At 37.7% G+C, this 13,681-nt stretch overlaps 1 protein-coding gene across 5 annotated transcripts in view; it reads right to left on the reverse strand.

Annotated features, from left to right (window-relative positions):
- LOC122987859 (thrombospondin type-1 domain-containing protein 7A) overlaps nucleotides 1–13,681 on the reverse strand; it is a 182,641-nt gene that overhangs the window by 2,783 nt on the left and 166,177 nt on the right. For 2 of the 5 annotated variants that reach the window (XM_044359898.1, XM_044359895.1), the window contains 5 exons: nucleotides 9,929–10,021; nucleotides 7,819–7,901; nucleotides 5,617–5,830; nucleotides 4,150–4,237; nucleotides 3,692–3,972 (listed from right to left, as the gene is read on the reverse strand). In XM_044359898.1, coding sequence (XP_044215833.1) covers nucleotides 3,825–3,972; nucleotides 4,150–4,237; nucleotides 5,617–5,830; nucleotides 7,819–7,901; nucleotides 9,929–10,021 — 626 coding nt within the window. In that variant the 3' untranslated portion in view covers nucleotides 3,692–3,824. The remainder of the gene's footprint in view (nucleotides 1–3,691; nucleotides 3,973–4,149; nucleotides 4,238–5,616; nucleotides 5,831–7,818; nucleotides 7,902–9,928; nucleotides 10,022–13,681) is intronic. The other 3 variants (XM_044359896.1, XM_044359897.1, XM_044359899.1) reach the window with 2 other exon arrangements.

Raw genomic sequence — 13,681 nt, forward strand, 5'->3', positions numbered from 1 at the left:
AGCTGAGCTCGGATATTTGAGAGCTAAAATGTATTTTAAACTAGTCAGAAAACTGTGGTTTCTTTTACATGAAAACTACTATCTTCAGAGAGAATAACAGAAATGTCTGTTTGTGTATGTAACATTATAAACTACACATGCAGTAGCTGCTCTGTATGAGGAAAAAGGACGACTTTATAGACCTCACAGTGGGGGTACAAGCCGTGTTAGAGCAGACTGCTTATTTTTAACCGTACTACTGTTTGATAGGCTTCAAACGAACACGGTTTGTTTTTATGAGAAAGGACACATACAGTATCTGCTCTGAATGGGGAAAGAAGACAGTTTTATAGAGCTCACAGTGAGGATACAAACTGTGTTAGAGCAGACTGATCTTTTTTAACTGTACTACTGTTTGATAGGAAAATGACAAAAGGACACTGTACGTCTGTATCTAAAAGCATTAAAGGTATTAGTAAGTTAATTTGCATGCAGACTCGACTCTGTGCACATGCCAGACATTTACTATTTTGCCCCCAGGGGGGGAAAAATGCACCTTTTTAGAGGAAAACAGCATGATTTCTACCTTTCTACTTCTCTGAGCTGTCAGTGCTGCCTTATATACAGGACGGTACAGTATTTATCGTCCTCTACAGAATGACCATGACAAACAGCAAAGCTAATCTTCTCTTATCTTTATCAAATCTGAGTTATCTCAATGTCGTATGTACAGTTTCAGTCACTTATCTGTGCAGGACAGTCCAATTAATACTTATATAAACAAGGAAAACTTTTCCCTCAACTTTTTTTCTCCCAAAGCCAGAGAACAGAGACGCAGACTGGTGACGGTCTCTCGAGTATTGAGAAGCTTCAAAAAGAAATATTCTGGAAAGACAATCAGAGGAGGACTCTGATGAAACGCTGACAAAAGTCATTACAGAAAAAAAAAACACAAAATGTCAGCAAACATTCAAACAAACAGCAGGAAAAATTCTGCTGCCACAAGAATCAGCTTGGCGCTTTGCTCTGTGGCTTTGGCAAAGTTATTCTTATCCACAAATATTGACTGAACACCACTGAGGCTGCGACTCACAATTATTTTTATCATTGATTAATCTGCCTATTACTCTCTTGATTAAGCAGTTAATTGCCTCTGAAATGTCAGAAAATCGTTAAAAATGTAGAACTGCAACGATTTATAAATTAATTGATAAAAAAAATCTGCAACTGTTTTGATAATTGAATAATTGTTTGTCATTTTTAAGCAAATATGTCAAATATTTACTGGTTCCAGCTTCTCAAATGTCAGGATTTTATGCTTTTCTTTGTCATGCATGATAGTAAACTGAATATCTTCGAATTTTTGACTGTCAGACAAAACAAGACATCTGAATACTCTGAATGCCTTACAGGCTGTGAGCTGCATTTTTCACTATTTTCAAGCATTTTATAGAGAAAATGATTCTCTATAGTCAAGACAAACATCAGCAGATTAGTTGATAGTGAAAATAAACTTTAGTTTCAGTCTTCACAATTTCCCAAAGTGACGTATCATACAGCTTGTTTTGTCCCACCAACAGTCTAAAACCCCAAAATACCTGCATGTGAGTCAAAGAAAAGCATCAAATTCTTATATTTGAGCATTTGTTCTTAAAAAATGATTCAAACAATGAATTAATTTAAAAATACATGCAGACTAATGTTCTATTAATCAGCTAACTGCTTGATCGACCGATTGCTATTTCTAGTATTCCTACAGAAATACATGTGAAAGTCTATAAGATGATGGGAGTTCCCTTTTATTCCCTGATCCCTCTTTAAGCTTTCAAATATCAGGTGAACATTTTATACAGTCTGAACATTCAAGGCTGAATACAGAGAAATAACATCAATCTGTGTAATGAGTAAAAAGAATCATGGGCTGTGGATATGACAGGAAATCAATTGGGAGTGAAATAAACAGGAATGTGTTGCCCTACTTCCTCTTTTGACCACAAGAGGGCAGCGTGACACCATGCTTCTGACATGAAGGAGGCTTCAGTGTATGTAGATTTTTAAATTTGATTTGTGGTAAACAAACAAATCCCTGCAGTGATATTGACATGTCTCCTTTTTTCTCACGAGTCTGCTGTTATTGTAGGACTGTGTACTAACTTATACTGCAGCTTTAAAACATCTATATTACATTTATAGTAACCCGTAAGTACACAGCTACACAGATACACTGACATACCCACTGGGATCTAACAGCACAATGTCAGTACAAACAATCATGTTTGGCCTGACGTTGTAGTTATTACATCCTGGTGTGAATACGCAATGTGATGTGCTTGTAGTAATTTTCCACAGGCTGAGACTCCGGATGACAGAAAGTGTTACCAAGGGATACTATGCTATGCTACTATGCTAATGCTCTGTGTTTACACCTGCTGCTGAAAGTGACATGACTTTGACAATGTTTAAACAGGGAGAAATCTGATATTTCAGGATCTGTTTTCAGCCACATGGAGGAGTCAGTTATTTGCTTGTTGGAGTTAAATCTAAACACACTGAGTGTATCTTTTATCTGAATTGATTTAATTGATTATTCTGGTCTTTAAGTTTAAAATAAACACAGTAAAATCTAACAGGAATGTACCTAAGTTTGCTGCAACAAAACAATGAATCAGATTATAGAAATGAGTATCTAAGACTAACAAAATAAACAGTTGATTATTTATCAAGTGTCCACACATCCTATTTATCCAAAATTAGAAGCAATGTCTGCTGCACAAGCTCAGTCTGTAATCTTTTCTTTTTTTTGACACCTTTAAATGTTTTGAAATTAGTGTGAATATGATGTCTGTGTTTCGGTTAAGAAACCAAAATACTGTTTATTGATAACTCACTGAGGAATATAAACATGTTTTTATCTGCAAAGTAAGTGTCAGTGTTTGGTTTTGTCTAAACACAAAGTAGCTGTAAAATAACTAAACTAGAATCTGATGATGCTATTGTACAGACACATTTTATCATCATGTTCACTTCACTGCAGTACTTTAGTTAAATTTTTAAGGTAGTTGTACTTATTTCAGTATTTCTATTTTGTTACTTTATACTTCTGCGTCACTACATTTTGAGTCATTTCTGATCACTATGGTTACCGGTTACTCTGGAGATTGATATTTTACATACAAAACATGTGATCAGATTATAAAATATGATGTACTGTTATAGATTAAAATCAGCCAACAGTATATACAGTATAGTAGTTGGAAAAATAACTTATAATGCTAATAATGCTGCCTGTTAATGCATGTTAGTGTAGAAAAGGGCTATTTATTTTTTCTATTTAAGGGACTTTTACTTGTAATGGAGTATTTTGCAATTGTAGAATTATTACTTTTACTTAATACAAAGATCTCAGTACTTCCTCCATCACTGTCAGTCAGTACTACTCGTTACCTCTAAATATACTAAAGAAAGCTTAAAGTATAAAACAAAGAATTCTGGAGTGAACACACATCAGATATGGGTCACTTTCAATAGCAGGTATGAACAGGAGGTAAAAAATACAGATATGGTGGGAAAAAAACTCAACTAATCATCATGTTCTGGTTTGATTGTAGTTTCAAAGACTTAATAGGGACACTATAAACGAGGTAAACACTATCTATGTGCTCTACACGTTCTAAACTATCTTTAAAACAGATCCTGAGCGGTTTGTCCTCACCTGCACCAGCAACTTCACTCAGCTAGTCAGGCAGGACATGTGACACTTTAAGGAGCGGTCACAGGGAAAGGTCAAGGACTGCAAGTACTTATACTGGAGGGTGTGTTGGGGGGTTGAGCCCTCCACATCCTCATTAGCTGCTGCTGCTACTTTGAGCCAACTCTTGGCAATCGGGGCAGGTGTAAATCATCTCATGTGCATTTTGGCCCATCCAGACCGCCGTCCCATTGGCGTCAGACTCTTGGGCCTTAAGAGAGCGATGCACCTTGGCACAGTAGCTGCTGCTCTCGCAAGAGGGTGGCGTGATGACAACAACACAAAAAGACAAACAAGAGCGGTGACGTGAAGGTGGATAACTGGAGGGGACGGGGGTTGGTTTAACTCAGGTGGGGGGAAAATGAGGACGGTTTGGTTTCATGAATGGTGATAAATAAGGGAGATAAAACTCATCAACTCACCAAGCTAGGTATATCATAGACACTATGAATATGAGGAGCACAAAGGCTCCGGCTGCTACACCATACACCCACATCTTCAGCTTCCCATCTGTGGAGGAGGAGGCTTGTCAGTTTGTCTGTCTGTTTACACTTCAACATGGCACCATCAGCCACTAAAGGCTGCAACAATTCATTCTGTGAGAGCTTGAGGAAACTTTTTTTTTCTTTCTCAAATAGCAAAAACATGTTTTAGTTCTTATTATAATGAAGTATAATAGCATAATAGCGTTGCTGCAAAAACAAACAAACACCTGGAAGATAAACGATACAAGGGTTACATGATGGCATGTAAGTGCGGAAGTGCCTGCTCCTGACAGACATAAACTCAATCTGTTCTGCGCTCTTGCTTTCTAAATGTTTCTTTTGCTGTCATGCGCCATCAGTCACAACGCTCTGTGCAGATGCAGTTCTGAAATGTTAATGTACCAGCAGAGTAGTTCATACATGCATCTGAGAAGATGGTTCGGATGCATCGTGTGTCAGTTTTATGTCATGCACAGTTTGCAAAGCACAAATGTGTAAAACTTAATGTTAATTAGAGCCTGTCAACACTAAATCTATTCCCGGCAAAAAAAAAAAAAACTGAAAGTAAAGTAAACTCTGCTGTTGTCATGTGAAAACCTCTCAGCTTTATGTATTAACTTCACTTCGAGGATTACATGGTGCTCTGCAGGTTGAGAAAATTCTACAAACGCTAGGCTTTCTAAAACCTTTTCCCTTTTTAGATAAACTTAAAAAGACATGGTGGGCACTGAGAAAAATGGAGGCTGTTTTTTTTTTTTTTTTTATCCAGTAATGCAAGTGGAAATATTTTAAATACAAGTTCCTGACTTAAAACTTGCACATACATAAACATCCCTTCAGGTCACGATTGCAAGTGGGAGCTTTGGAAATGTGATGTTTTCCTAACCTTTGTCTTGGCAGGATAACAATTTGTTGACACATTATGACATGTTTATAGATCTCATTGGGCTAGCTGTGTTTCATTTCTACTTTTTATTTTTGTAAACGATTAATAACACTGTCAGAGTAGCATTTCCCAAAATATAAACCAACCACGTCTGTATCTTTCTGACTTCCTCCACATTTCTGACTCAGAAGCATTTTAATGTGTTGGTTTTTGTAATTATGACTTGACAACTTGAAAATAGGAGCTTCTGAAGAGCACATTAAGGCATGGTTAGTTCCCAAAAACATGACAGTTAAGAGATTAAAGGTTTTCACTTGACAGCAACAAAACACCTCTACTATTTACATCTTTCTTTTTCCATTGCCTGGTACCAAATGAGTATTTTAAAGTTGTTGCATGTATGGCAGTGAGGCATATATATCAGGCGGGTGTCTTTGAATTTTTCTGAAGAGCTGCACTCAGGTAAAACCTAGCGAGGGATGTGATCTAATAGTAAACAGCGTGTCATGTGGTCTGACCTGGTCCGTAGGGCTGCAGGTACCAGGTCCGCCCGGTGCGTCCGGGCTGGATGGTGGTGGGCAGGGTGGGGTTAATGGCACGACTGGTCTTCACATCCCCCTTCTTGTCCCCGGCTGTAGGGATCTCCAGAATTGGGATGGGTGCGCACTGGTCCAGTTGCCCAGTGGGCGACAACACCTCTGTGAAGCCCTCCTCGCACATGCAGACTCCAGCCTGCAGGGGGCAGTGCAGAATCATGTTTGGTGTGAGCTCCATGTACAGTAAATCATGGGACTGTTCAGGAGTGTCAGCATGGAAGTGTATAAATCAAAGGGGGCTTTAGAGAGAGACCCTGAATGCGGGTATGGTTGGGTGGTTGACCTGTCACTGGTTGATCACAAGTTCAATCCCTGTCTGTCCTCAGCAGCCATGTGTGCTGCTGACCCATCTCCATCTCATTCATTTTAAGTTAATCTAGATAAAAGCATCAGCTTCCAGAAAAATCTAAACCATGTCAGAGTATGTTTGTGACCTGTTGGCCTCATCCCCTTATATTTACCACTAATTCCTGTTTCCAATTCTGCTAGAAAACCGGATAAACCTGTACTGCATTCATTTTTTAATCTTTATTTATTCTGGAAAGGTTCACTGACCACAAATTCTCTTTCACACAAAGTTATACACATTCACCTGGAAGCTGCACTGTACAACTGTCTAAGCAGTGGTGGAAAGTAACTAAGTATATTTACTTTACTTTAGTACAATTTTGAGGTACTTGTACATTACTTGCGTATTTCCATTGTTTGCTACTTTATTCTTCCACTCCACTACATTTCAGAGGGAAATATTGTATTTTCTACTCCACTACATTTATTTGACAGCTTCAGTTACTTTTCAGATGAAGATTTGACACAATGGATAATATAACAAGCTTTTAAAATATAACACATTGATGAAGATGCAGCCAGTTGTTTCCAACCTTTTTGGCTTTTGACGTCTTATAAAAAGCAGTGTGTAGTCGGGGTCACATTTCAGATGTCTATGAGTTGTTAACAGCTCCACCAAATAATGATTTTTCCCTCTAAACTTCTCACATGGTTTCATTTCAAAAATGTTCAAATGATCCAATATTTCACCAAACAAAATCAAAGATTAGAGAAAAAGTCCAAAAACTGAAAACAGATTTGTGTAGAACTTTGTTTTTTCTTCTTCTTTCCTCTCCCATTAATCATTTCACGACCCCTCAAATTTATCTGGTGACCCTTTGGAGGGGCACAACCTCTAGGTTGGGAACCACTGGGCTAAACTAGCTAATTGTATATAAAGTAGTGTAAACTAGCTCCACCTCCAGCAGCTACAACAGTAACATGCTGCTCTAACACTGATGCTTCACTATTAATAATCTAATGATGTCATGTATAATAATATATCAGTCAGAGGGACAAAATGAGTATTTTTACTTTAATACTTTAACTACATTTTGCTGATAATACTTATGTACTTTTACTTAAGTAGGACTTTTCATGCAGGATTTTAATTGTAATGCAGTATTTTTACATTGCTGTATTGGTACTTTTACATAAGTAAAGGATCTGAATACTTCTTCCACCACTGTATCTGAGTCTGATCTGTTGGCAGTAAGCAGTTCCACCAGACCAGCTGGGGATTAGGTGCCTTGCTCAAGAGACACTGGTAATGAGGGAGGTGCAATTGCTGCTGATTGACTTCTCAACTCAGATTTATTATACTTGGTAATAAACCTGCTCCTCAGCAGATCAGTTTGAGGTTATAAAGTCTTTACCAGCCACTACAGCTGACTGCTGTGTCCAAATTGTTTTTTAAGAAATATTCTTTCTACTAACATGGACATACTTTGAGATTTACCAGCTGCTGTATCTGGTGGATAAAAACTTATCTTACTGATTTCGATACAGCTCAGTTGAGTGGCACTATAGAAAAATAGGTTTTACATCTTCATGCTGCCATCATTTTATTCCCTGCTGCGTTCAAATTAAATTCTGGCAGCAGTGTGTCACAGTGAGTACAGACACTGCCATTTATCTAGAGGACCTGTGCTATCAGGTTTATGTTTTTTATTCTGTTTACTGTTTTTATTGTGCATTTTTGTCTGTAAACCAAATTTCTCTCTACAAGATTTTTTTTTTCTCTCCGTTCTTTATTTTTCGGTTAAATTGGTGATACGAGAACAAAGAGCAGCTTACCTCACTGCAGAAAGACTTCGGCATGAGACAGGGAGGGTCACAGGACCTGTTGTCCACTGGAGGGTTCATAGGAGGACAACCTCCTGTGGGTGAAATGACAATAGAATCAAATAGAGTACACAATGGGCCTCATTCACAAACTGTGCATACAAATCTGTACTTAAACCGTGCATACGAACGTTTTAAGCAACTCTTACCTGAATTTTTTCTTACTCTGCGAACAAATTTAGAACTGCTGTGGACCATGCATACGTACATATTATAAATGTCCCACAGTCTTAAAAAAATGATATTTATTCAGTGTAAACAGTATATTAAAACCACAATTATTTAAAAAATGATTTGGCCTAAATATACAACATTTAAAAGTGTGAAATTGTTAATAATACACAATACATTTACAAATTATAAAAGTAATAACTAAGATGATGTAATCCATAAATAATCATCATAAATGTAATGAAATTATTAATATATTAAAATTGTCCTGTTACCACTTTTAGATGATAATAGCTTATATATCAGAATTTCCATATTGGAATGTGACAGCGATTAATTTGCCCCATCAGGCCGTTGTGGACAGAGACGAAACACGATGTGCAGCAGTAGAGATTTATTTAGATTAATTCCACAGATCTATACTTTTATTTTGTTACAGACTTTTATTTTGGTAGTGGTGCAACAGGTATGCAGGCTGTCTACAGGATTCACAATCAGGCTCCCAACAGTTGATGACATGTTTACCAGATAAATCTGCCTTTTCTGGCTTCTACCTCTGAAACTATTGTTTACATTTCACTATCACTGTCACTCACGCTGCAATGATTGACAGCTCTCTCCACTGCTGCACCGCTCCGACAGAGCTTTCCTTATATAGAGAAACGGGGGCGTGGTGGTATGCTAATTACCGATAGCGGGCACTCGCCTGTCGATTTTAGAATTCTGCACAAAGTAAGAACATTTTACACAAACCTATTAGTGAATGAGGCCCTCAAGACTGATATTTTCATTTAAAAGGCTGTTATTACACATCCTATATGTTAAACCATCTTTTCTTATTAAAAAAAAGTATCTATAACTCAATATAGCTAATGAAGCCGGGGTTACTTTAGGACAACCACATGTTTCTGTGTTGAATAGAGGCTCCCATCATCCACCACCTTCACTTCTTATAGAAATAAGCCCCCTGTTTTTACAGAACAGTGTTTTATATTTCTGACCTCCTACATAAAACTGCCACCAATGTTTTAGACTTACTGTTGAGCTTTATAGCTGCTGCAAGCTCTCAGTTTCTTACTTTCATGGTAGCTTTAGCCGCACTATTTATTATTCAAAACATAGAGGGGCAATGTTTCACAACCTTTTTGGCTTAAAAATACTACTACTAATAATACATTTTATTGTAGGGGCTTGTGACCTCTCATCACCAATTGTATGTCCACCAGTTCTGACCAGTTCTACCAAAAGTGATTTCATGTCTTTTTCTGTTTTATTTGGATATTTTTTAGAGATAAAACAATTAGTTTATTAGTAGATTAAATTCATAGGCAACCATTTTGATAATTGATTTATCATTTTAGTCATTTTTAAAGAGAAGCTTCTCAAATGTGAGTATTTGGTGGTTTTCTTTGTCTTTTCTGATGTTACACTGAATATCTCAGTCCCACAAGAAAAAAGGCAAACATCAGAGTAAAGTAAGTAAGTACCCTTAGGAAAGTACGAGAAATACAAGTACTGCATATAAAATAGAAAATTACAGTAAAAATATGTAGAATATATTCTAAACTGAAAAGAGCTATTAGAGTTTAAAATTAAGAGAATGGAGTGTACATATAGTGACAATATGTGTGCAAATGTTCATAGCGTAAACATTAAACATAATTAAACATAATTTTTTGTGTAGCAAAAATGTGTTGTCTGATTTATTATCTCGTTAATCATCTTGCGACCCCTCGTGGAGGTCGAGGCCTCAGGTTGGGAGTCACTGGTGTCGGGAACACAGAGAAACTTTGGGTTTCAAGTATTTAACAAGTAAGTTGACCCAAAAACTCCCAAAAACTTGTAAATACACTATAACGTGAGCTCCACTATAAGACCCAGAGTTCCTTACCGGTGACATTGAGTCCATCTGAGCGTTGACACCAGATAAGCGGACGAGTGGAGTTTTGACTGCTGAACCATTTGTATTCGTAACATTCACCCCCTGAGGAAAAAAACCACAAAAAACAATCAACATCTATAAAGACTGTATGGTCGGAGTCTACGTTGAGGACTATGGTTCTCACAGCACAGTGATGGATTAATAAAGCAGCTGCTAAGTTATGGTTGTATAATAGGCTGCTGTCATATAATATCACTATCAGTGTGTCTTCACAGAGGGGTCCAGTTCAATGTTTTAATCTTCAGTAAGAGCTTTTGCTTAATGACTTTCTATCAATGCTATTATGACTTTATCAATATCTCCATCAGTGCAGTAAATGACCATATTTCCCTACGGAGTCCTGTGTAACCAATCATCAGTCCAGACCATTCGGCTAGCGTAAATGAACAATTTAACCTTGAACAAAAGAGAGAGCTATTCTCCACAGGCCTGGGGTACAGTATCACTGCTGCAGTCAATGGCACAGCTCCATCTGCTGCTTTCACCAGACAATTTGTCTGAGGCTCAGACGACTTCACCCTTTATGCTCTTCACTTTACTCATTTCTTTTCCTTGGTAGAGCTGAAGTTTTTTCAAATGTGTTAAGTTATCATTGAATCACTCTCTTCAGCCGACACTTCCCACCATCTTTTACGAGCAGAGTTTTTCTACTATAGAAACATTTTCTCAAAGGAAGAACTACTCTAGAAGCAGAATGTCAGTAGTAGTGTTAGAAAAAGTCACAGCTTTTTGAAACATAACTGAGAACCTCTGTGAGGGCTAAGAAGGGAGGTAGCTGATTCTCAAGCCTATTAAATGAAAGTAGATTCATTATAACCATGATGTTATAACTGGACTACATTTATTTAGCGCTTTAATAGAAAAAAAAGTTTACAGTGTTCCTGTCATGCACCAACGCACATGCCGTCATTGCCTCCAAGCAAGACCTGGTCATCAGCAGTGACTGGGGTTTAATGTCTTGCTCAAGGATACTTAGACAGGAGAAGTTGGGATCGACCCAAACATCGACCCAATCTACCTCCTGAGCCTACGTTAAGCTAGTTAGCTGACCTGCTGACCTTTAAACATCATATCTATGGTCAGAAATGAGTGAAAAAAGTCTTTGGCATTCATACATTTAGGTATAGTTTGAGTTTTTTTTTGTCATTTGTTCTGTAAGATTGTAAGAAAGTTACTGGGGTGTGATGGACCTTGTGTTTCACTTTTTAGCAACACTGGCACCAACAGCTAGTCAAAGTTTACATTTATCCAACGAAATATCTCAACATCTACCAAATGGACTGTCACAAAACTTCATATAGCACATTTCAGCAACAAGGCAATTCAAAGTGCTTTACATAAAATATTAGAAGCATCGAGACAAAGTGCAAAATAAACACATTATAAAAGGACATTTAAGTACAATTAACAGTCATTAAAGAGTTAAGAGAATAGAAAATAAAAACAAGCTAAAATAGAATAAGACAGTGCAGTGTAAGAAATGAATAATTACTAGATTTAATCAAAAACCGCTGCAAACAGAAAAGTGTTCAGCCTGGATTTAAAAGAACTGAGAGTTGCAAACATTTATGGTTCGTAAATTAGATGAGCAGAACGACTGGCAACGTGTAACGCTTTACTTTCATCAGATTCTAGGCTATGTTCATATGAAGCATTTTACTTTACTATAGTTGTACTTTCTGTTGTGATGTTGAATAAATTAAGGTAGGGAAGGCGCTCTCACAAGAAATAAATTCAATCACTTATGACTGAAGGGATTCACATGAATTGTGTTTCTAAGAACAGACTTGTTGAATGTGAAAGTCATTTTTCATGCAACTATTTGATCTGTTGTAATATCATAAATCTCACAAGGGAAGATTGAAAGAAAACATGAGTCTGAGGTAAGAAAAAATAAAAGATCCTCCCCTGCTCTCCTAAAACGTTCAGACTATCTTTCCCTCAGCAAAAAGAAAAAATATAATACCCTCCTCCTTTTCTGACAACCCCTCTGTCCCCGATTATCATTGTACATCCCTTATACTAACTAACATTTTAACCCTCCTGTTGTCCTCGGGTCAATTTTGACCCAGGAGGATAACAGGTGTCATTATATGCTGTCATCAAAAAAATTGAAATGGTTTCAAAACAGTATTCTGACTAAGAAATTATGAATTATTTTAACTATAGTTGAGATCAGAGGAAAATATGTTGATGGATTATGGCAGACTGTTATATGTAAAAGTTTAGTCAGGATACTCAAAATTGACCCGAGAACAACAGGAGGGTTAAAAAGATCATGTTTTATTTGGCTACGTTCATAAATAAGCAAAGAACATTATCTCTGCTTTTAGAGAACCTCTGCCTGAAAGAAACACTTGTAAAACTAAAACAATAAACCTGCGTCTGAACTCTATATTATATACTATGTAATACTACAACAAGTGCACTTTATGCCACTGTTGACACTGCAGTAATTGGGGTTATGAATTGTACCGCTTTTACTACCTGGAATTGATGATGAAAATACACACCGAGGGATGTCAATCACTGTGACTTTAAACCTGCATTCATTGATTTTTTTGGCAACATTTAGCAGAGCTATCATTCATTTGAAGTCATGTTTCTGGCCACCTTATGAATGAATATTCACTCTCTTTCTACCTCTGTTTTGGTCTCTACAAAGATTGATTAGTGCAGCTTTAAACTACTGCCAATTTTCAAATTAAAAAAAAACAAAAAAAACAAGAAAAATGTTTGATTAAGGATTTATTTTTATGTTCCTAAAGCTGTCGGGCATACGGCCACGGTTTTTACATTTCTTCTAGTGGTGAGCAGCTCCTTTGTTGCATTTTTGGGCTGCATTGAGGGACAATAGTGTTTCATTAACAGCACTCCAGCAGCATGCGAACCAAAATCTAGCAATTTCAATCTGCATGCTGGCATTTTTAATACTTCATATTTTTCATTGTGATTACACTGTAGAAACAAAGCATGGTTAGAATTACTATACAGTAAAGTGTGCACCTGGGACACAGCTTTGGTTTTGTTTTTCTCAAATGAGCCTCACATCAAACTGCTCCCTCTCTCCCTGCCTCCACTCTCTCTTCCTCCTCCTCCGCCTTCACTGGTCTTGGCTGAGCCCACCCGCCCCCCCCCCCTTCCCATATGCCTTGAGAGATGCTCTGAAACCAGGTCAGGCTGGTGAAGACTGCTGTGGGGCCGTGAACGGTAGTCACAGAGGGAGGAGAGGAAGAGTGGGAGGTGAGGGAGGAGGAGATTGTGTATATGTTTGTGTATATGCTTGTATAAGGTGGTGGTGATTCAAAAACCAGGCTAAATGAGCATGGGGGGGGTTTCCTCCTATCTGACCCAGAGTCCAGAGAGTGAAACAAAGTGATAGTAAGCAGTTCAGGGTTTGGTTTCTTTCAGTCATGTTTTGGACTTGGTACCAAGGTGACACAATGGTTACCACTATTACCTCACATTTAGAAAAGCTTCATTTGATACCCCCCAATCCCTTCCTCATAAACTCATTTTCTCTCTCTGAGTTTCTTCTGATATTCCTCTGACAGTCCAAACATGCACGTTCAGTCGGATAGACGACTGAACAGCCTGCAGGTTTGACCCTGAATGTAAGTGTCTTTCTGTGTTAGCGCGCTGATGCACTGACAAGCAGTCCATTGTTTTTCGCTGCCTTCCGCCCAACAGACGCTGAGACTG

This window comes from Thunnus albacares, chromosome 8 (assembly GCF_914725855.1).
Source record: "Thunnus albacares chromosome 8, fThuAlb1.1, whole genome shotgun sequence".
Lineage (NCBI taxonomy): Eukaryota > Metazoa > Chordata > Actinopteri > Scombriformes > Scombridae > Thunnus > Thunnus albacares.